General features: G+C 34.3%; 2 protein-coding genes across 2 annotated transcripts; one reads left to right on the top strand and one right to left on the bottom strand.

The window, feature by feature from the left end:
- Positions 1–36: 36 nt before the first annotated feature.
- Positions 37–11421, bottom strand: isoc2 (isochorismatase domain containing 2). Its single transcript, XM_062062553.1, has 7 exons — positions 11145–11421; positions 11005–11074; positions 9397–9521; positions 9119–9331; positions 8979–9049; positions 3007–3124; positions 37–228 (listed from the first exon to the last, which is right to left on the bottom strand). Coding segments are annotated over exons 2-7 (594 nt in total). The 5' UTR covers positions 11006–11074; positions 11145–11421; the 3' UTR covers positions 37–162.
- On the top strand, positions 11277–24022 carry atg12 (ATG12 autophagy related 12 homolog (S. cerevisiae)). Its single transcript, XM_062062554.1, has 4 exons — positions 11277–11436; positions 16276–16412; positions 16515–16577; positions 23909–24022. The coding sequence occupies exons 1-4, from the start codon at positions 11343–11345 to the stop codon at positions 23966–23968; spliced, it is 354 nt and encodes a 117-aa protein (XP_061918538.1). The 5' UTR covers positions 11277–11342; the 3' UTR covers positions 23969–24022.
- The last annotated feature ends 147 nt before the right edge of the window (positions 24023–24169 follow it).

Raw genomic sequence — 24169 nt, 5'->3', positions numbered from 1 at the left:
AGTACCGCCCCTGTCAGCTCTCCCACACACACACACACAGGCGGGAAATTCGAGTATGTCTTTATTGCTTGAGGACTTTGGAGACCCCAGTCCTGCAGGGGGACCCAGTCCTGCAGGGAGACCTAGTCCTGCAGGGAGACCCAGTCCTGCAGGGTGGTCTTCCTAGAGGGCGCTGAAGAAGGCCAGCAGGCCGGTGTCGGGGGACGGCTGCATCATGAGCGTCTGAATCTGAAGAAGTACACACGTTATTAAAGTGGCTCAAACAACAACCTTGGGCCATAACATTAGGTACACCTACACCAGGGGCGGCTCTACATTTTAAATTTTTTACAGCCCCGCAATCTGTTAGCATGCTAGCTTTTTTTTTTTGCCGCATTTTGCAGGTATACACTATTTTGTTGCTTAACGAATGATACCTGTTAGCATGCTAGCTTTTTTTTTGCGCATTTTGCAGGTATACACTATTTTGTTGCTTAACGAATGATACCTGTTAGCATGCTAGCTTTTTTTGCGCATTTTGCAGGTATACACTATTTTGTTGCTTAACGAATCATACCTGTTAGCATGCTAGCATGCTAGCTTTTTTTGCGCATTTTGCAGGTATACACTATTTTGTTGCTTAACGAATCATACCTGTTAGCATGCTAGCTTTTTTTGCGAATTTTGCAGGTATACACTATTTTGTTGCTTAACGAATCATATCTCTTAGCATGCTAATGTTAGCATGCTAACTTTTTTTTGCGCATTTTGCAGGTATACACTATTTTGTTGCTTAACGAATCATATCTCTTAGCATGCTAATGTTAGCATGCTAACTTTTTTTTGCGCATTTTGCAGGTATACACTATTTTGTTGCTTAACGAATGTTAGCATGCTAATGTTAGCATGCTAGCTTTTTTTTGTTGCTGCATTTTGCAGGTATACACTATTTTGTTGCTTAATGAATGATACCTATTAGCATGCTAATGTTAGCATGCTAGCTTCTTTTTTTTTGCGCATTTTGCAGTTATACACTATTTTGTTGCTTAACAAATTATACCTGTTGGCATGCTAGCTTTTTTTTGCGCATTTTGCAGGTATACACTCTTTTGTTGCTTAACGAATCATACCTGTTAGCATGCTAGCTTTTTTTTTGCGCATTTTGCAGGTGTACACTATTTTGTTGCTTAACGAATCATACCTGTTAGCATGCTAGCTTTTTTTGCGCATTTTGCAGGTATACACTATTTTGTTGCTTAACGAATCATACCTGTTAGCATGCTAGCTTTTTTTGCGCATTTTGCAGGTATACACTATTTTGTTGCTTAACGAATCATACCGTTAGCATGCTAGCATGCTAGCTTTTTTTGCGCATTTTGCAGGTATACACTATTTTGTTGCTTAACGAATCATATCTCTTAGCATGCTAATGTTAGCATGCTAACTTTTTTTTGCGCATTTTGCAGGTATACACTATTTTGTTGCTTAACGAATGAAACCTGTTAGCATGCTAATAATAGCATGCTAGCTTTTTTTTGCACATTTTGCAGGTATACACTATTTTGTTGCTTAACGAATGATACCTGTTAGCATGCTAATGTTAGCATGCTAGCTTTTTTTTGCACATTTTGCAGGTATACACTATTTTGTTGCTTAACGAATCATATCTGTTAGCATGCTAATGTTAGCATGCTAACTTTTTTTGCGCATTTTGCAGGTATACACTATTTTGTTGCTTAACGAATGATACCTGTTAGCATGCTAATGTTAGCATGCTAGCTTTTTTTTTTGTTGCCGCATTTTGCAGGTATACACTATTTTGTTGCTTAATGAATGATACCTATTAGCATGCTAATGTTAGAATACTAGCTTCTTTTTTTTTGCGCATTTTGCAGTTATACACTACTTTGTTGCTTAACGAATGATAACTGTTGGCATGCTAGCTTTTTTTTGCGCATTTTGCAGGTATACACTATTTTGTTGCTTAACGAATGATACCTGTTAGCATGCTAGCTTTTTTTGGCGCATTTTGCAGGTATACACTATTTTGTTGCTTAACGAATGATACCTGTTAGCATGCTAGCTTTTTTTGGCGCATTTTGCAGGTATACACTATTTTGTTGCTTAACGAATGATACCTGTTAGCATGCTAATGTTAGCATGCTAGCTTTTTTTTTGCGCTTTTTGCAGTTATACACTATTTTGTTGCTTAACGAATGATACCTGTTAGCATACTAGCTTTTTTTTGGCGCTTTTTGTAGGTATACACTATTTTGTTGCTTAACGAATGATATCTGTTAGCATGCTAATGTTAGCATGCTAGCTTTCTTTTTGCTCATTTTGCAGGTATACACTATTTTGTTGCTTAACGAATGATACCTGTTAGCATACTAGCTTTTTTTTTTGCGCTTTTTGCAGGTATACACTATTTTGTTGCTTAACGAATGATACCTGTTAGCATGCTAATGTTAGCATGCTAGCTTTTTTTGCTCATTTTGCAGGTATACACTCCAGCGTCAAATATTTTGTTACTTACTAAATGATACGTGTTAGCATGTTAATATTAGAATGCTCGCTTGTTTTTTATTAGCTATACACCTCAGTCATATTTTGGAACTTGAGGCCTGCCAACTTTAGCGTGCTAGCATTTTAAACACATTGTTCAGGTACACACCTCAGAGTAACATTTTCGTACTTGATGTATGTTACAGTTAGCATTTTAGCATACTAGCTTTTTTGTGCTTTTTGCTGGTATACACTTCAGCATCAAATATTTTGTTGCTTAACGAATGATACCTGTTAGCATGCGAATGTTAGTATTTAATAACTTTAATTAAATTAAATTAAATTAATTAAATTACATGAAAATTAATTAAATTAAAAACATGGGGGGAAACCAATCATTAAAAAAAAAATGTAATTAATAATATGTAAATATATTTGTATGTAATTGCTAAAAGTGAGATCAACTTCATGTATTAAAATAATAGCTGATGTTCCTAATGTAGTGGCCGTAGAAGAGCACACCTCCTTAAAGTTGGGGTGCCGTGCGTCCTGGACCAGCTGCAGCAGGACGGCCTCGGTGGTGGTGAGGAAAGCGCCGCTCTGCCTCAGGCGGGACAGCGCGAACAGGCGGTCTGTCTGGCTGTGGGGGGTGCAGGGGGGGCAGGGAGGCAGGGTGAAGACAACTGACTTAAACATCCCAGCATGTGTAGGTCATTTTTATAGTTTTATTTTTCAAAACCAATATATATTTTTTTTACCTTTAAGGCTTCCTTCAAGTTTGGTCCCTGGGACCCGCAAAATGTTAAATAATACATCATTAATATATATATATATAAATATATATATATATAATTTTTTTTTTCATTCCACGCTTAAATCTTTAGATCAACTTTAGGTCTGTTGATATAAAATCCCCCAAAAAATGTCTTATGTTTTATGCCCTTTTTGTCAAAACCTTGTTTTTAAATAGCCAAAACACAAAATAGGCAATATTTTACCCCAAAAATGTCAAAATGGAATATTTATGAGAAGTAATTGGAGCCTAAATACGTCAATAATTCATAACATCGTTGATTTTGATTCATTATTATTTTTTAGGCAATTGGTTGTTTTTTTTAAGTCTCACTAAAATTAATGGGGATCCAAAATGGTCCCACCCATAAGTGTTAAAAAATAAGTGATTTTATTGTATTTATTTTTTTTTTTTTACTTTCAACGCTTAAGTCTCTAAGTCAACTTCAGATGTGTCAATTATTACAAAAAAAATTAATAAAAGTTTTTTTGTTTGTTAAAACCCTGTTGTTATGGCAAAAACACAAAACATGCAATATTTTCCCCAAATAATATTTCAAAGTGGAATATTTGATGTAAAATAATCAGAGCATTAAATATGTCATTAATTCATAACATTGATTTAAATTTTTTTTTTTTTTTTTAAGGAATGAGTTGTTTTTTTTAAAGTATGACAACATTTTTTGGGGATCCGAAAGGGTCCCACTCATAAAAGTGTTAAAATAAGTTGGTTTTTTTCTTTTACTTTCAAGCCTCTAAGTCAACTTCAAATCTGTCAATTATAAGTTTTAATTGTTTTGGTGTTTGTTTCATGCTATTTTTTGTCAAAATCCTGTTGTTATGGCAAAAACACAAAACATGCAATATTTGATGTAAAATAATCGGTGCCTTAAATGAGTCAATAATTAAATATTAAAATATTGCCTATTTTGTGTTTGACAAAAATGTCAAAATGGAATATTTATGAGAAGTAATTGGAGCCTAAATATGTCAATAATTCAAAAACATCATTGATTTTGATTTATTTTTTATTTTTTAGGCAATTGGTTGTTTTTTTTAAGTCTCACTAAAATTAATGGGGATCCAAAATGGTCCCACCCATAAGTGTTAAAAAATAAGTGATTTTATTGTATTTTTTTTAATTTTTTACTTTCAACACCTAAGTCTCTAAGTCAACTTCAGATATGTCAATTATTACAAAAAAAATTAATAAAAGTTTTTTTGTTTGTTAAAACCCTGTTGTTATGGCAAAAACACAAAACATGCAATATTTTCCCCAAATAATATTTCAAAGTGGAATATTTGATGTAAAATAATCAGAGCATTAAATATGTCATTAATTCATAACATTGATTTTACATTTTTTTTTTTTTTAAGGAATGACAGTTTTTTTTTTCAAAGTATGACAACATTTTTTGGGGATCCATAACACTCATAAAAGTGTTAAAATAAGTTGGGTTTTTTCTTTTACTTTCAAGCCTCTAAGTCAACTTCAAATCTGTCAATTATAAGTTTTAATTGTTTTGGTGTTTGTTTCATGCTATTTTTTGTCAAAATCCTGTTGTTATGGCAAAAACACAAAATATGCAATATTTGATGTAAAATAATCGGTGCCTTAAATGAGTCAATAATTAAATATTAAAATATTGCCTATTTTGTGTTTGACAAAAATGTCAAAATGGAATATTTATGAGAAGTAATTGGAGCCTAAATATGTCAATAATTCAAAAACATCATTGATTTTGATTTATTTTTTAGGCAATTGGTTGTTTTTTTTAAGTCTCACTAAAATTAATGGGGATCCAAAATGGTCCCACCCATAAGTGTTAAAAAATAAGTGATTTTATTGTATTTTTTTTTTATTTTTTACTTTCAACACCTAAGTCTCTAAGTCAACTTCAGATGTGTCAATTATTACAAAAAAAATTAATAAAAGTTTTTTTGTTTGTTAAAACCCTGTTGTTATGGCAAAAACACAAAACATGCAATATTTTCCCCTAATAATATTTCAAAGTGGAATATTTGATGTAAAATAATCAGAGCATTAAATATGTCATTAATTCATAACATTGATTTAAAAATTTTTTTTTTTTTTAAGGAATGACAGTTTTTTTTTTTAAAGTATGACAACATTTTTTGGGGATCCATAACACTCATAAAAGTGTTAAAATAAGTTGGGTTTTTTCTTTTACTTTCAAGCCTCTAAGTCAACTTCAAATCTGTCAATTATAAGTTTTAATTGTTTTGGTGTTTGTTTCATGCTATTTTTTGTCAAAATCCTGTTGTTATGGCAAAAACACAAAATATGCAATATTTGATGTAAAATAATCGGTGCCTTAAATGAGTCAATAATTAAATATTAAAATATTGCCTATTTTGTGTTTGACAAAAATGTCAAAATGGAATATTTATGAGAAGTAATTGGAGCCTAAATATGTCAATAATTCAAAAACATCATTGATTTTGATTTATTTTTATTTTTTAGGCAATTGGTTGTTTTTTTTAAGTCTCACTAAAATTAATGGGGATCCAAAATGGTCCCACCCATAAGTGTTAAAAAATAAGTGATTTTATTGTATTTTTTTTAATTTTTTACTTTCAACACCTAAGTCTCTAAGTCAACTTCAGATGTGTCAATTATTACAAAAAAAATTAATAAAAGTTTTTTTGTTTGTTAAAACCCTGTTGTTATGGCAAAAACACAAAACATGCAATATTTTCCCCAAATAATATTTCAAAGTGGAATATTTGATGTAAAATAATCAGAGCATTAAATATGTCATTAATTCATAACATTGATTTTAAATTTTTTTTTTTTTTTTTAAGGAATGACAGTTTTTTTTTTAAAGTATGACAACATTTTTTGGGGATCCATAACACTCATAAAAGTGTTAAAATAAGTTGGGTTTTTTCTTTTACTTTCAAGCCTCTAAGTCAACTTCAAATCTGTCAATTATAAGTTTTAATTGTTTTGGTGTTTGTTTCATGCTATTTTTTGTCAAAATCCTGTTGTTATGGCAAAAACACAAAACATGCAATATTTGATGTAAAATAATCGGTGCCTTAAATGAGTCAATAATTAAATATTAAAATATTGCCTATTTTGTGTTTGACAAAAATGTCAAAATGGAATATTTATGAGAAGTAATTGGAGCCTAAATATGTCAATAATTCAAAAGCATCATTGATTTTGATTCATTATTATTTTTTAGGCAATTGGTTGTTTTTTTTAAGTCTCACTAAAATTAATGGGGATCCAAAATGGTCCCACCCATAAGTGTTAAAAAATAAGTGATTTTATTGTATTTTTTTTAATTTTTTTACTTTCAACGCTTAAGTCTCTAAGTCAACTTCAGATCTGTCAAATATTACAAAAAAAATTAATAAAAGTTTTTTTGTTTGTTAAAACCCTGTTGTTGTGGCAAAAACACAAAACATGCAATATTTTCCCCTAATAATATTTCAAAGTGGAATATTTCATGTAAAATAATCAGAGCATTAAATATGTCATTAATTCATAACATTGATTTTATTTTTTTTTATTTTTTTTAAGGAATGACAGTTTTTTTTTTAAAGTATGACAACATTTTTTGGGGATCCATTACACTCATAAAAGTGATAAATAAGTTGTTTTTTTTCTTTTACTTTCAAGCCTCTAAGTCAACTTCAAATCTGTCAATTATAAGTTTTAATTGTTTTTGTGTTTGTTTCATGCTATTTTTTGTCAAAATCCTGTTGTTATGGCAAAAACACAAAATATGCAATATTTGATGAAAAATAATCGGTGCCTTAAATGAGTCAATAATTCATAGCGGCATTGATTTTTTTTAAAGTCTCACAAATTTTGGGGGGATCCGAAATGGTCCCACTCATTAACAAGTTAAAAATAAGTCTTTTTTTTTTAATTGTTTTTATTTTTTTACTTTCAACGCTTAAGTCTCAAGATCAACTTCAAATCTGTCGATTATAAATTCATTCGTGTTTTTTTGTTTTTTTCATGCTCTTTTTTTGTCAAAACCCTGCTGTTGTTATGGCAAAAACACAAAACATGCAATATTTGCCCCAAAATATTTCAAAATGGAATATTTGATTTATAATAATCGGCGCATTAAATATGTCAATAATTCATAGCGGCATTGATATATATATATATATATTTTTTAAAGCAATAACGTTTAGTTTTTTTTAAGTCTCACAAAATTTTGGGGGGATCCAAAATAGTCCCACTCATAAATGTGTTAAAATTAAATCTTTTTTAAAAATGATTTATTTTTTTACTTTCAACGCTTAAGTCTCTAAATCAACTTCAAATCTGTCGATTATAAATTTGTTCATGTTTTTTTGTTTGTTTCGTGCAATTTTTTGTCAAAACCCTGTTTTTATGGCAAAAACACAAAACATGCAATATTTTCCCCAAATAATATTTCAAAGTGGAATATTTGATGTAAAATAATCAGAGCATTAAATATGTCATTAATTCATAACATTGATTTTAATTTTTTTTTTTTTTTTTAAGGAATGACAGTTTTTTTTTTAAAAGTATGACAACATTTTTTGGGGATCCATAACACTCATAAAAGTGTTAAAATAAGTTATTTTTTTTCTTTTACTTTCAAGCCTCTAAGTCAACTTCAAATCTGTCAATTATAAGTTTTAATTGTTTTTGTGTTTGTTTCATGCTATTTTTTGTCAAAATCCTGTTGTTATGGCAAAAACACAAAATATGCAATATTTGATGTAAAATAATCGGCGCCTTAAATGAGTCAATAATTCATAGCGGCATTGATTTTTTTTTTTTTTTTTAAAGTCTCACAAATTTTGGGGGGATCCGAAATGGTCCCACTCATTAACAAGTTAAAAATAAGTCTTTTTAAAAAAAAAATTTTTAATTGTTTTTTTTTTTTTACTTTCAACGCTTAAGTCTCAAGATCAACTTCAAATCTGTCGATTATAAATTCATTCGTGTTTTTTTGTTTGTTTCATGCTCTTTTTTGTCAAAACCCTGTTGTTGTTATGGCAAAAACACAAAACATGCAATATTTGCCCCAAAATATTTCAAAATGGAATATTTGATTTAAAATAATCGGCGCATTAAATATGTCAATAATTCATAGCGGCATTGATATATATATATATATTTTTTTTAAGCAATAACGTTTTGGTTTTTTTAAGTCCCACAAAATTTTGGGGGGATCCAAAATAGTCCCACTCATAAATGTGTTAAAATTAAATCTTTTTTAAAAATGATTTATTTTTGTACTTTCAACGCTTAAGTCTCTAAATCAACTTCAAATCTGTCGATTATAAATTTGTTCATGTTTTTTTGTTTGTTTCGTGCAATTTTTTGTCAAAACCCTGTTTTTATGGCAAAAACACAAAACATGCAATATTTTCCCCAAATAATATTTCAAAGTGGAATATTTGATGTCAAATAATTGGAGCCTTAAATATGTCAATAATTCACAACATCATTGAATTTGATGCATTATTATTTTTTGATCAATGACAGTTTTAAAGAAAAAAAATAGCCTGCATGGCAACTTTGCGTTATTAGCGTCAACATTGCAACTTTTTTCCTTTACATTTCACCTGTTTGCTCTTTTATTACAATTTTTATGTTTGTTTTTTAATAGTATTTCTAGAATGTGCCCATAAATGTCCCCCGGGCCGCACTTCCCCCTGGATGCAAACATGGCACGTACCTCCGCGATGACACGGCATCAGCCACGATGTGGACCTCCATTCCCTTTTCCAGCAGGTCGAAGGTCGTGCACTGACATCAGAGGGCAAAGGTCAGCCAGGAGGTCAAAGTTACTCATTAAATGCTTCCTCGGGGTGTTACCGCGATGCAAGCGTGCGCCTCGATCCCGCAGAGGATGGCTAGTTTGGGGTTCCCCAAGGCCTGCAGCTCCCCGACCACGTCCTCGCTCATCATGGTGAAGGATGTTTTGGCGTGCGGCTTCAGATCCCCGGCCCCCAGCTCCGGCACCGTGGGTCCCAAACCTTTGGGGTACTGCTCCGTCAGGATGGCGGGGATGCCCAGAACCCGGCTGGCCTGTGGGGGGCGAGAGGGGGTGTTTCTGCTGGTTCCAGAGGGGACGCAGGACGGGGGTTTGCCACCTGAAGCAACCTGGCCGCGTTGCTGACGATGTTGGTGAACTGGAAGATGTTGGGCCGGAACTTTTCCTGCATGTCGCACAGAAGGAGCACCGCGTCCTTGCTGGACAGTCTGCCCACGCCTGCCACTGCAAGTATTAACAGGTTTTTTACATGATATATACCAGGGGTCACCAACGCGGTGCCCGCGGGCACCAGGTAGCCCGTAAGGACCAGATGAGTAGCCCGCTGGCCTGTTCTAAAAATAGCTCAAATAGCAGCACTTACCAGTGAGCTGCCTCCTATTTTTTAAATTGTATTTATTTACTAGCAAGCTGGTCTCGCTTTGCTCGACATTTTTAATTCTAAGAGAGACAAAACTCAAATAGAATTTGAAAATCCAAGAAAATATTTTAAAGACTTGGTCTTCACTTGTTTAAATAAATTCATTAATTGTTTTACTTTGCTTCTTATAACTTTCAGAAAGACAATTTTAGAGAAAAAATACAACCTTAAAAATGATTTTAGGATTTTTAAACACATATACCTTTTTACCTTTTAAATTCCTTCCTCTTCTTTTCTGACAATTTAAATCAATGTTCAAGTAAATTTTTTTTTTTATTGTAAAGAATAATAAATACATTTTAATTTAACTCTTCATTTTAGCTTCTGTTTTTTCGACGAAGAATATTTGTGAAATATTTCTTCAAACTTATGATTAAAATTCAAAAAAATTATTCTGGCAAATCTACAAAATATGTAGAATCAAATTTAAATCTTATTTCAAAGTCTTTTGAATTTCTTTTAAAATTTTTGTTCTGGAAAATCTAGAAGAAATAATGATTTGTCTTTGTTAGAAATATAGCTTGGTCCATCCATCCATCCATCCATTTTCTACCGCTTATTCCCTTTGGGGTCGCAGGGGCGCTGGAGCCTATCTCAGCTACAATCGGGCGGAAGGCGGGGTACACCCTGGACAAGTCGCCACCTCATCGCTTGGTCCAATTTGTTATATATTCTAACAAAGTGTAGATTGGATTTTAACCTATTTAAAACATGTCATCAAAATTCTAAAATGAATCTTAATCAGGAAAAATTATTTATGATGTTCCATAAATTATTTTTTTTATTTTTTCAAAAAGATTCGAATTGGCTAGTTTTTCTCTTCTTTTTTTCGGGTTGAATTTTGAATTTTAAAGAGTCGAAATTGAAGATAAACTATGTTTCAAAATGTAATAGTAATTTTTTCGTGTTTTCTCCTCTTTTAAACCGTTCAATTAAGTGTAAATATCATTAATTATTAATAATTACATAGAGTTAAAGGTAAATTGAGCAAATTGGCTATTTCTGGCAATTTATTTAAGTGTGTTTCAAACTGGTAGCCCTTCGCATTAATCAGTACCCAAGAAGTAGCTCTTGGTTTCAAAAAGGTTGGTGACCCCTGATATATACAATACTATATACATATACATATAGGGGACTTAAAGCTTTTGCCATAAAACGAGATTTTGCATGTGAGATAATGCAAGTATAATAATAATGCACATATAATAATGTAATGTAATATAATAATCTTCTTCTTCTTCTTCTTCTAATAATGAGTAATGTAGTGCTGCAGTGCAGGTGACTTACTGTTGCTGTCCTGCGTGTCAGTGGGTGAGAAGTTACACTGCACTCTTAAACTGCTACCATGTGGCTTCTCCTGTGATAAAAGAGAACAAACATGAGTTTACTTGCATATGAGGACACGGCTAAGGTCGCACTTAACTAACCAAAGAGCAAAGTAAACAAAGAGAAGCAAGACGGCGGAAGTTCAAGCAGTTGTATAAACCACGCCCCCAATAGCCAAACAGCCAATGAGATTAAGGCATCTAAACGATTGACGTTTCTGTAAGCCAATCAGCGTAGTAGCAAGACGCGAACGCCCCTTTCTGCTTTCAGGTTACTGTTACACGCAGTCGTAGCCTAAAATGTCCGACAATGCGGAGTCACCGACCGAGGCACAGAAAGAGGAGCTGCAATCGCCGCCCGACGACACGGGGATAAGTGAAGAGAAAAAAAAGAGTAAGAACGTGGAAAATGACACACGGGTTTCGATAGTTTTGAGCTTCACGGCTACAAAGCAGAAGCGAATAACTTTTTCCGGGTGTCTGGCGTCACGACCAATGGCATTGCGGCTTCTTTGTTATCTGGCCAATGAGAGAGCGTGTTGTTAATACGTCATGCTAGTTAGGAAGTAGCTAATGCTAATGATTTTGCCCTATCCTATCTTGAAGAAGTAATCTTTACACGTAGTTTATGCGTGTGTACTATTATACAATATATTGTAACGCGGGTTCTTAATATATTATCAACTATACGCGTTATATTAAAAGGACAACTTTTGATAGTTTTGAGCTTCACGTCTATAAAGCTTGCTGCAAAAAACCTCTTCCGGGTGTGTTACGTCACGACTAATAGCATTGCGGCTTCTTTACTATCTGGCCAATGAGAGTGAGTGTTGTTAATACGTCAAGCTAGTTAGGAAGTAGCTTAATGCTAATTATTTTGCCCTGTCCTATCTTTTAGAATTAATGTTTACTCGTAAGTTGTGCGTTTAAACTATTATACAATATATTGTAACGCGGGTTCTTAATATATTACCAACTATACGCGTTCTATTAAAATGACAACTTTTGATAGTTTTGAGCAACGACTTCACGTCTATAAAGCTTCTTATTTTTATTTATTTTTTATTTTCATTTTTGTAATTGAACAACAAACATACATTTATAATGCACACACAAAAGTCAAGGCACTTTCAACATCAGCGAAACATGTCAAGGAAAGAAAACAAAAGCAGATACAGAGAGTATTAAATAATAATCAAAAAATATGTAAAGACAAAAAGTGCTACCTAAATCACTTAAAATGTTTTTTAACAAATATATTAATTTAAGGGCTTTTGTACTCTCAATCATCCTCCAAGATTTGATTGATAATTGTAAACCCATCCTTTCTTCCATTTCCTTTTGCTTATCTGAGGACTTATTACACTTAATATCACTGTCATGCAGGAATTATTCCACTTGATATCACTGCCATGCAGGAATTATTACACTTAATATCACTGTCATGCAGGACTTATTCCACTTAATATCACTGTCATGCAGGAATTATTCCACTTGATATCACTGCCATGCAGGAATTATTCCACTTAATATCACTGTCGTGCAGGACTTATTCCACTTAATATCACTGTCATGCAGGACTTATTCCACTTAATATCACTGTCATGCAGGAATTATTCCAATTAATATCACTGTCATGCAGGAATTATTCCACTTATTATCACTGTCATGCAGGATTATTCCACTTAGTATCACTGTTGTGCAGGACTTATTCCACTTAATATCACTGTCATGCAGGAATTATTCCACTTAATATCACTGTCATGCAGGAATTATTCCACTTAATATCACTGTCATGCAGGAATTATTCCACTTAATATCACTGTCATGCAGGACTTATTCCACTTAATATCACTGTCATGCAGGAATTATTCCACTTAATATCACTGTCATGCAGGAATTATTCCACTTAATATCACTGTCATGCAGGAATTATTCCACTTGATATCACTGTTATGCAGGAATTATTCCACTTAATATCACTGTCATGCAGGAATTATTCCACTTGATATCACTGTCATGCAGGAATTATTCCACTTAATATCACTGTCATGCAGGACTTATTCCACTTAATATCACTGTCATGCAGGACTTATTCCACTTAATATCACTGTCATGCAGGAATTATTCCACTTGATATCACTGCCATGCAGGAATTATTACACTTAATATCACTGTCATGCAGGACTTATTCCACTTAATATCACCGTCATGCAGGAATTATTCCACTTAATATCACTGTCATGCAGGACTTATTACACTTAATATCACTGTCATGCAGGAATTATTCCACTTAATATCACTGTCATGCAGGAATTATTACACTTGATATCACTGTCATGCAGGACTTATTCCACTTAATATCACTGTCATGCAGGAATTATTACACTTAATATCACTGTCATGCAGGAATTATTACACTTGATATCACTGTCATGCAGGACTCATTCCACTTAATATCACTGTCATGCAGGACTTATTCCACTTAATATCACTGTCATGCAGGAATTATTCCAATTAATATCACTGTCATGCAGGAATTATTCCACTTATTATCATTGTCATGCAGGACTTATTCCACTTAGTATCACTGTCATGCAGGACTTATTCCACTTAATATCACTGTCATGCAGGAATTATTACACTTAATAACACTGTCATGCAGGAATTATTCCACTTAATATCACTGTCATGCAGGACTTATTCCACTTAATATCACTCATGCAGGAATTATTCCAATTAATATCACTGTCATGCAGGAATTATTCCACTTATTATCACTGTCATGCAGGACTTATTCCACTTAGTATCACTGTCATGCAGGACTTATTCCACTTAATATCACTGTCATGAAGGAATTATTCCAATTAATATCACTGTCATGCAGGAATTATTACACTTAATATCACTGTCATGCAGGAATTATTCCACTTAATATCACTGTCATGCAGGAATTATTCCACTTAATATCGCTGTCATGCAGGACTTATTCCACTTAATATCACTGTCATGCAGGACTTATTCCACTTAATATCACTGTCATGCAGGAATTATTCCACTTAATATCGCTGTCATGCAGGAGTTATTCCACTTAATATCGCTGTCATGCAGGACATCCATCCATCCATCCATCCATCTTCTTCCGCTTATCCGAGGTCGGGTTGCGGGGGCAGCAGCCTAAGCAGAGAAGCCCAGACTTCCCTCTCCCCAGCCACTTCGTCCAGCTCCTCCCGGGGCATCCCGAGGCATTCCCGGGCCAGCTGGGAGACATAGTCTTCCCAGCGTGTCCTGGGTCTTCCCCGTGGCCTCCTGCCGGTTGGATGTGCCCATAACACCTCCCTAGGGAGGCGTTCGGGTGGCATCCTGACCAGATGCCCGAACCACCCCATCTGGATCCTCCAGATGAGGAGGAGCAGCGGCTTTACCTGAAACTCCTAGACATAATATAATATATCTGAATATATATTATTCTGTACATATATTATGTATATATTCGTGTATATGTTAGACTAATATAGCGATAAAAAAAAATCTATTTATACCTGCATTGTCCTTTCCATCCTTACACTTTCCATCATTGTAGCTGAGCTACTGTGTTGAACAATTTCCCTTGTGGATCATTAAAGTTTGTCTAAGTCTAAGTCTAGATGCCGTCTCCGCTCCACACACTGTAAGTCTTTGCTGTCGTCCAGCATTTTGTGGTTTGTTTACTTTGCAGCCAGTTCAGTTTGTTCGGTTTTTGCATAGTCATGCCTAAGCTTCAATGCCTTTTCAGAGCTTTATTATTGGTTTAAGCATAAGATACCTTTTTACCCGCACGCTGCCTCCCGCTGTTGTCTGCATATTGTGATCATGACACGACGTGTTCCCGATATCTACAAAGCAATTAGCTACTTGCTGCCACCTACTGATATGGACGAGTATAACACAGTTACTCTGCCACATTATTTACGGATTATAATGACTTGTGTGCAAGTAAGTATGACAACATTTTTTGGGGATCCGAAAGGGTCCCACTCATAAATGTGTTAAAAATAAGTTGTTTTTTAAAACTTCAAATCTGTCGATTATAGGTTTTTAATGGTTTTTTTAAAAAAAAGTTTTTATGGCAAAGACACAAAATATGCAATATTTGCCTCAAAATATTTCAAAGTGGAATATTTGATGTAAAGTAACCGGAGCATTAAATATGTCAATAATTCATTGATTTATAATTTTTTAAGCAATAACTTATTTTTTTTTAAATGTCTCACAAGATTTTTGGGGGATCTGAAAGGGTCCCACTCATAAATGTGTTAAAAATAAGTCTTTTTTTTAAAAATGTTTTATTTTTCAAATCTGTCGATTATAAATTTGTTCATGTTTTTTTTGTTTGTTTCATGCTCTTTTTTTTGTCAAACCCCTGTTTGCGTGGCAAAAACACAAAATATGCAATATTTTCCCCAAAATATTTCCAAGTGGAATATTTGATGTAAAATAATCGGAGCCTTAAATATGTCAATAATTCACAACAACATTGATTTTGATGCATTATTATTTGTTGATCAGTGACAGTTTTAAAGAAAAAAAACTGCCTTCATGGCAACTTTGTGTTATTAGCGTCAACATTGCAACTCTTTTTGTTACATTTCACCTGTTTGCTCTTTTATTACACTTTTATGCCACGTTATTTACGTATTATAATTACTTGTGTGCAAAAAAACATTTTTAACCTAATTAGGTGAAATGACATAATCTCCCACGGCACACATGACTGTATTTACGCGGCACAGTGGTTGAAAAACACTGCCAAACTGTGATTTCCACTCCAATAAAATCCTTCTACGAGCTATTAATGATGCAAAGGCGACACTTTTGAATGAACAATGAAAATTAGTACCAGTTGTGAGCCGTTTGTATACATGTTAGTTTTAATTTACTATTTTTCTTACTGTATTTATTTTTTTATTTGGAATTACCTTCTGTGGTTCATTGTTTGACATGTAGTAGTTCAATCATACACACACTAGGTAGGGCAGTACTATTTTGTACTCACATTTTTATTCTCTCTTAGTTTTTATTTTTGTTTTATTTACACTTTTGGTATCCAATTAGGCATTTTATTTTACTTGGTGATGTCCCAGCTAAAGCATAGAAATATGGCACCGCCTTAGTGAATGATTGTTATGAAAAGGCAACAAAAAATAGAATAATAGCCAATAATTAAATGTGTTCTTCCTTCCATAATGTGCAGTTGACGTGCTGTTGAAGGCAGTCGGTGACACCCCCATCATGAAGACTAAGAAGTGGGCGGTGGACCGGGGCAGGACGGTCCAGTCGCTGTCCCAGTTCATCGCTCGCTTCCTCAAGCTGGATGCTAACGAGCAACTGGTAAGTCCGTGAGCCTCCACCTTCCTATGTGGGTGGTTACGCAATCACGGCTGTCATGGTTACGATGAGACACTTACAGTACATGTGTTCTTCTTGGTCCAGTTCATCTACGTGAACCAGTCCTTTGCTCCGTCACCGGACCAAGAAATGGGGATCCTCTTTGACGTGAGTACCGCACAGTTAATTCACGTTTAATCACCATTCAAACGAATATCCACCATTAGGATTATCATTATTAAATGTCATATTTTTATAGATGACAAAAAATTTTTTTTTTTAACTTGATTAGATCCCTCTAAAAATGAAATAACATTCATACAGTCACCTTTACACTCGTTTCACCCGATATAGTAGCCTCGAGTGTGTTCTAATGTACAAACCCCGTTTCCATATGAGTTGGGAAATTGTGTTAGATGTAAATATAAACGGAATACAATGATTTGCAAATCATTTTCAACCCATATTCAGTTGAATATGCTACAAAGACAACATATTTGATGTTCAAACTTATAAAAAAAAAATTTTTTTGCAAATAATCATTAACTTTAGAATTTGATGCCAGCAACACGTGCCAAAGAAGTTGGGAAAGGTGGCAATAAATACTGATAAAGTTGAGGAATGCTCATCAAACACTTATTTGGAACATCCCACAGGTGAACAGGCAAATTGGGAACAGGTGGGTGCCATGATTGGGTATAAAAGTAGATTCCATGAAATGCTCAGTCATTCACAAACAAGGATGGGGCGAGGGTCACCACTTTGTCAACATATGCGTGAGCAAATTGTTGAACAGTTTAAGAAAAACATTTCTCAAGCAGCTATTGCAAGGAATTTAGGGATTTCACCATCTACGCTCCGTAATATCATCAAAGGGTTCAGAGAATCTGGAGAAATCACTGCACGTAAGCAGCTAAGCCCGTGACCTTCCATCCCTCAGACTGTACTGCATCAACAAGCGATATCAGTGTGTAAAGGATATCACCACATGGGCTCAGGAACACTTCAGAAACCCACTGTCAGTAACTACAATTGGTCGCTACATCTGTAAGTGCAAGTTAAAACTCTCCTATGCAAGGCGAAAACCGTTTATCAACAACACCCAGAAACGCCGCTGGCTTAGCTGGGCCTGAGCTCATCTAAGATGGACTGATGCAAAGTGGGAAAGTGTTCTGTGGTCTGACGAGTCCACATTTCAAATTGTTTTTGGAAACTGTGGACGTCGTGTCCTCCGGACCAAAGAGGAAAAGAACCATCTGGATTGTTCTAGGCGCAAAGTGTAAAAGGCAGCATGTGTGATGGTATGGGGGTGTATTAGTGCCCAAGACATGGGTAACTTACACATCTGTGAAGGCGCCATTAATGCTGAAAGGTACATACAGCTTTTGGAGCAACATATGTTGCCATCCAAGCAATGTTACCATGGACGCCCCTGCTTATTTCAGCAAGACAATGCCAAGCCACGTGTTACATCAACATGGCTTCATAGTAAAAGAGTGCGGGTACTAGACTGGCCTGCCTGTAGTCCAGACCTGTCTCCCATTGAAAATGTGTGGCGCATTATGAAGCCTAAAATACCACAAGGGAGACCCCCGGACTGTTGAACAACTTAAACTGTACATTAGGCAAGAATGGGAAAGAATTCCACTTCAAAAATGTGTCTCCTCAGTTCCCAAACCTTTACTGAGTGTTGTTAAAAGGAAAGGCCATGTAACACAGTGGTGAACATGCCCTTTCCTAACTACTTTGGCACATGTTGCAGCCATGAAATTCTAAGTTAATTATTATTTGCAAAAAAAAAAATTTCCCAACTCATATAGAAACAGGGTTTGTAGGTTACAGTACTCACTGGTAGCCCGGAGGATCCTCCAAGCATCACCCGGCCACTACAGCACAACCACTATCTGGAAATACTTCATCACATCCAGGATAGGGCTGGGCGATAAAACAATATCATAATTAGAGATGTCCAATAATGGCTTTTTTGCCGATATTCCGATATTGTCCAACTCTTAATTACCGATTCCGATATCAACCGATATATACAGTCGTGGAATTAACACATTATTATGCCTAATTTTGTTGTGATTCCCCACTGGATGCATTAAACAATGTAACAAGGTTTTCCAAAATAAATCAACTCAAGTTATGGAAAAACATAGCACTGCCATATTTATTATTGAAGTCACAAAGTGCTTTTTTTTTTTTTAACATGCCTCAAAACAGCAGTTTGGAATTTGGGACATGCTCTCCCTGAGAGAGTATGACGAGGTTGAGGTGGGCGGGGTTGGGGGGAGGTTAGGGAGTAGCGGGGGGTGTATATTGTAGCGTCCCGGAAGAGTTAGTGCTGCAAGGGGTTCTGGGTATTTGTTCTGTTGTGTTTATGTTGTGTTACGGTGCGGATGTTCCCCCCGAAATGTGTTTGTCATTCTTGTTTGGTGTGGGTTCACAGTGTGGCGCATATTTGTAACAGTGTTAAAGTTGTTTATACGGTCACCCTCAGTGTGACCTGTATGGCTGTTGACCAAGTATGCCTTGCATTCACTTGTGTGTGTGTGAAAAGCCGTGGATATTATGTGATTGGGCCGGCACGCAAAGGCAGTGCCTTTAAGGTTTATTGGCGGACCAGGAATAGCTAAACATGCTTCACTACACACCGTAGCTCACCGGCGTCACAATGTAAACAAACGCCATTGGTGGATTTACACCTGACATTCACTGTAATGATACCAAATACAGGAGCGCGTCTAGTCGATACTACTATGATTACATCGATATTTTTTGGCATCACAACATCTTCTTTTTTAAATTTTTTAAAATATATTATGTTTATAACATCAGTAAATATGTCCCTGGACACATGAGGACTTTGAATATGACCAATGTATGATACTGTAACTACTTGGTATCGGATTGACACCCAAATTTGTGGTATCATCCAAAACTAATGTACAGTATCAAACAACAGAAGAATAAGTGATTATTACATTTTAACTAGAGATGTCCGATAATTTATCGGCCGATAAATGCTTTAAAATGTAATATCGTAAATTATCGGTATCGGTTTCAAAAAGTAAAATGTATGACTTTTTAAAACGCCGCTGTGTACACGGACGTAGGGAGAAGTACAGAGCGCCAGTAAACCTTAAAGGCACTGCCTTTGCGTGCCGGCCCAGTCACATAATATCTACGGCTTTTCACACACACAAGCGAATACATGCATACTTGGTCAATAGCCATACAGGTCACACTGAGGGTAGCCGTATAAACAACTTTAACACTGTTACAAATATGCGCCACACTGTGAACCCACACCAAACAAGAATGACAAACACATTTCGGGAGAACATCCGCACCGTAACACAACAGAAAAAATACCCAGAACCCCTTGCAGCACTAACTCTTCCGGGACGCTACAGTATACACCCCCCAACCCCGCTCACCTCAACCTCCTCATGCTCTCTCTGGGAGAGCTCGTCCCACATTCCAAGCTGCTGTTTTGAGGCATGTTAAAAAAAAATAATGCACTTTGTGACTTCAATAATAAATATGGCAGTGCCATGTTGGCATTTTTTTTCCATAACTTGAGTTGATTTATTTTGGACAACCTTGTTACATTGTTTAATGCATCCAGCGGGGCATCACAACAAAATTAGGCATAATAATGTGTTAATTCCACCACTGTATATATTGGTATCGCTTGATATCGGAATCGGTAATTAAGAGTTGGACAATATCGGATATCGGCAAAAAAGCCATTATCGTACATCTCTAAATTTAACAGAAGTGTACATAGAATATGTTAAAAGAGAAAGCAAGCAGATATTAACAGTAAATGAACAAGTAGATTAGTAATTTATTTTCTACCACTTGTCCTTAATAATTATAAGTGATTAAAATTAATAATGTGTACAAAATAATAGGTGTATAAATGACACAATATGTTACTGCATACGTAAGCAGACTAATTAGGAGTATTTGTTTACTTACTACTAAAAGACAAGTTGTCTAGTATGTTCACTATTTTATTCAAGGACAAACTTGCAATAATAAACATATGTTTAATGTACCCTAAGATTTTTTGTTAAAATAAAGCCAATAATGCCATTTTTTGTGGTCCCCTTTATTTAGAAAACTATCAAAGTATCGCAATATATTTTGGTACCAAAATATTGGTATCGGGACAAGACTATTATGTCCAAAGTTACCCCATGTACATGTACCGTATTTTTCGGAGTAAAAGTCGCACCGACTGAAAATGCATAATAAAGAAGGAAAAAAACATATATAAGTCGCACTGGAGTATAAGTCGCATTTTTTGGGGAAATGTATTTGATAAAAGCCAACACCAAGAATAGACATTTGAAAGGCAATTTAAAATAAATAAAGAATAGTGAACAACAGGCTGAATAAGTGTACGTTATATGAGGCATAAATAACCAACTGAGAAGGTGCCTGGTATGTTAACGTAACATATTATGGTAAGAGTCATTCAAATAACTATAACATATAGAACATGCTATACGTTTACCAAACAATCTGTCACTCCTAATTGCTAAATCCCATGAAATCTTATACGTCTAGTCTCTTACGTGAATGAGATCAATAATATTATTTGATATTTTACGCTAATGTGTTAATAATTTCACACATAAGTCGCTCCTGAGTATAAGTCGCAAACTATGAAAAAAACTGCGACTTATAGTCTGAAAAATACAGTAGATAAATGACACAATATGTTACTGCATACGTCAGCAGACTAATTAGGAGCCTTTGTTTGTTTACTTACTACTAAAAGACAAGTTGTCTAGTATGTTCACTATTTTATTTAAGGACACAATTGCAATAATAAACATATTTTTCATGTACCCTAAGATATTTTGTTAAAATAAAGCCAATAATGCAATTTTTTTGTGCTGTCCTTTATTTAGAAAAGAATCGAAAAGTATCGCAATACATTTAGGTACCGGTACCGAAATATTGGTATCGGGACAAGACTATTATGTACAAAGTTACCCCATGTACATTTATGTACATGCTACCCCACAAATTTCCTAATGCTAGGTTCACACCAACGGCGCTTTAAAGCGGCATGCAAAGCGGCGTTATAACGTAACAAAGCCTGATTAAAGCGTGAGGGTCCTAATGGATCGTGGGAAAGCTTGTAGTGAAGCAGGACATGCGGCAAGTTCGCCAAAATTTTTTAAACGGTTTTAAAAAATTCTGCGCTCTGTCAACAATGGAATAAAGCGCCGAGAGCGTGACAAAGCCTGACAAAGCTCAGCAAAGCTTGACTCAAAGCGTAAGAAAGCTTAACAGATCTTGGTTCAAAGCGCAATAGGAAGTGACTGTGATATTGACTAGTGACATTGAAACTTTATGTAAAACCAACACAGGATTACAAATCCATTCTCTTTTGCATCATTGCCTTTTTTATACGATGATCATTGTTTCTTAACTTCTGCTGTTTGATGTTGCAGTTTGACATTACTGTCTATCATTTTTCTGTATGAAAATGTTGATAATAAAGAGAATATGTTACGTTTAAAAGAAATGCCTTTTATTATTTTCAACTAGCATAAGAAATGAAAGATAGATATTTATTAAGATGACAAAGAAATAAAAGAAATGAAGATATAAAACATAATATAACGGGAAAAAAAGAGAAATTGAAAAAATGAATGAATATAAAAAATAAAAGAAATGCCTTTTTTTATTGTCAACTAGCATAAGAAATGAAAGATAGATATTTATTAAGATGACAAAGAAATAAAAGAAATTAAGATATAAAACATAATATAACGGAAAAAAAAGAGAAATTGAAAAAATAAATGAATATAAAAAATAAAAGAAATGCCTTTTATGTTTGTCAACTAGCATAAGAAATGAAAGATAGATATTTATGAAGATGACAAAGAAATAAAAGAAATGAAGATATAAAACATAATAAATAATAAACATAATATAACGGAAAAAAAGAGAAATTGAACAAATAAATGAATATAAAAAATGTGTGGAAAACAGTATACTGAGTTTTTCACATTTTTTTTTACTTATTTGTTTATCATATTTCTCTTTTTTATTACATTATGTGTTTTATCCTGTATATAATAAAACAAAAAGAGAAATCAAATAAATAGATAAATCTAAAAAAATGTGGGGAAAACTTAGTATACTGAGTTTTTCACTTTTTTTTAAACTTATTTCTTTATCATATTTCTCTTTTTTATTACATTATGTGTTTTATCCTGTATATAATAAAACAAAAAGAGATATCAAATAAATATATAAATCTAAAAAAATGTGGGGAAAACTTAGTATACTGAGTTTTTCCCCTTTTTTTTAACTTATTTGTTTATCATATTTCTCTTTTTTATTACATTATGTGTTTTATCCTGTATATAATAAAACAAAAAGAGAAATCAAATAAATAGATAAATCTAAAAAAATGTGGGGAAAACTTAGTATACTGAGTTTTTCACATTTTTTTTAACTTATTTGTTTATCATATTTCTCTTTTTTATTACATTATGTGTTTTATCCTGTTTATAATAAAACAAAAAGAGAAATCAAATAAATAGATAAATCTAAAAAAATGTGGGGAAAACTTAGTATACTGAGTTTTTCACATTTTTTTCTTATTTTTGTTGTAACAATGCACAACAGAGCTTGATAATCGTGTCAGAGCCTGATTTAAAGCGTCAGGATCGCATCAAAGCGTAATAAAGTTCAATAAAACGTATCAAGGCGTGATTTAAAGCGTATCAAAGCGGCATCAAATCGTGAGGAACGGTAACAAAGCGGCAACTAATTCGTATCAGAGCATAACATTACTTCGGAGATCGGGATATTCGTGGAAAAATTGACAAAAATGACGGCGCTTTGCTCGCCGCTTTAAAGCGCGGCAAGCGCCGTTGGTGTGAACCAAGCATAACAAAATTTAGACTTAGACAAACTTAAATGGTCCACAAGGGAAATTGTTCCACACAGTAGCTCAGTTACAATGATGGAAAGTGTAAGGATGGAAAGGACAATGCAGGTATAAATAGACTAAATATAGTGATATAAAATATAACATATATACGTAGTATTTACCTAATATATGTACAGTATATTATATATACTGATATATTATATTATGTCTATATCATATATACAATATTACAGTTGAGAGGAGAAATATAACCTTAGAGAAAAATATACAACACCTAAAACTTTTATTACATCAGCTTGTGGAAACTAATGATGGATTGGATTAATAATATTAGTCTTTCACGTGATAAAGTGAATATTTGGATATTTTCAGGATGAATAAAGAAAAAGCTTTAAGCTTTACACTTCTGCCCAGCAGAGGGCGTCAGAAGAGCCACGCTTGTGCCAAAAATCCTTGGCTGCTGATTCCAGTTCAGTTCGGACCTCAAAATGTCAGACTTTGGTTGAAGTGTGAAGCGAACCCCTCACCACTGCTCTCATCGCTACCTTCCTTTCTTCTCTTGCAGTGTTTTGGCAGCGACGGCAAACTGGTCCTACATTATTGTAAATCTCAAGCATGGGGCTGATGACAGCGTTGAATGTGTTGATGTACATATTGTAAATAAATGATTGGCACAAGGTTTTGCTTGGGTGGTGATTGGCAGATGTGAAGGTGAGCACCGCTGGAGGTTAGTGGTGTGCGCCCAGAGGGGAGTCCACTAACACGTGGGTTTAAGAGGGATTACATGCATCAGGGTGAGTTGGTGGCATCAATTTGCTGACTCGGC

Source organism: Entelurus aequoreus, linkage group LG11, assembly GCF_033978785.1.
Source record: "Entelurus aequoreus isolate RoL-2023_Sb linkage group LG11, RoL_Eaeq_v1.1, whole genome shotgun sequence".
Lineage (NCBI taxonomy): Eukaryota > Metazoa > Chordata > Actinopteri > Syngnathiformes > Syngnathidae > Entelurus > Entelurus aequoreus.
This window is presented reverse-complemented; position numbering and strand designations above follow the sequence as displayed.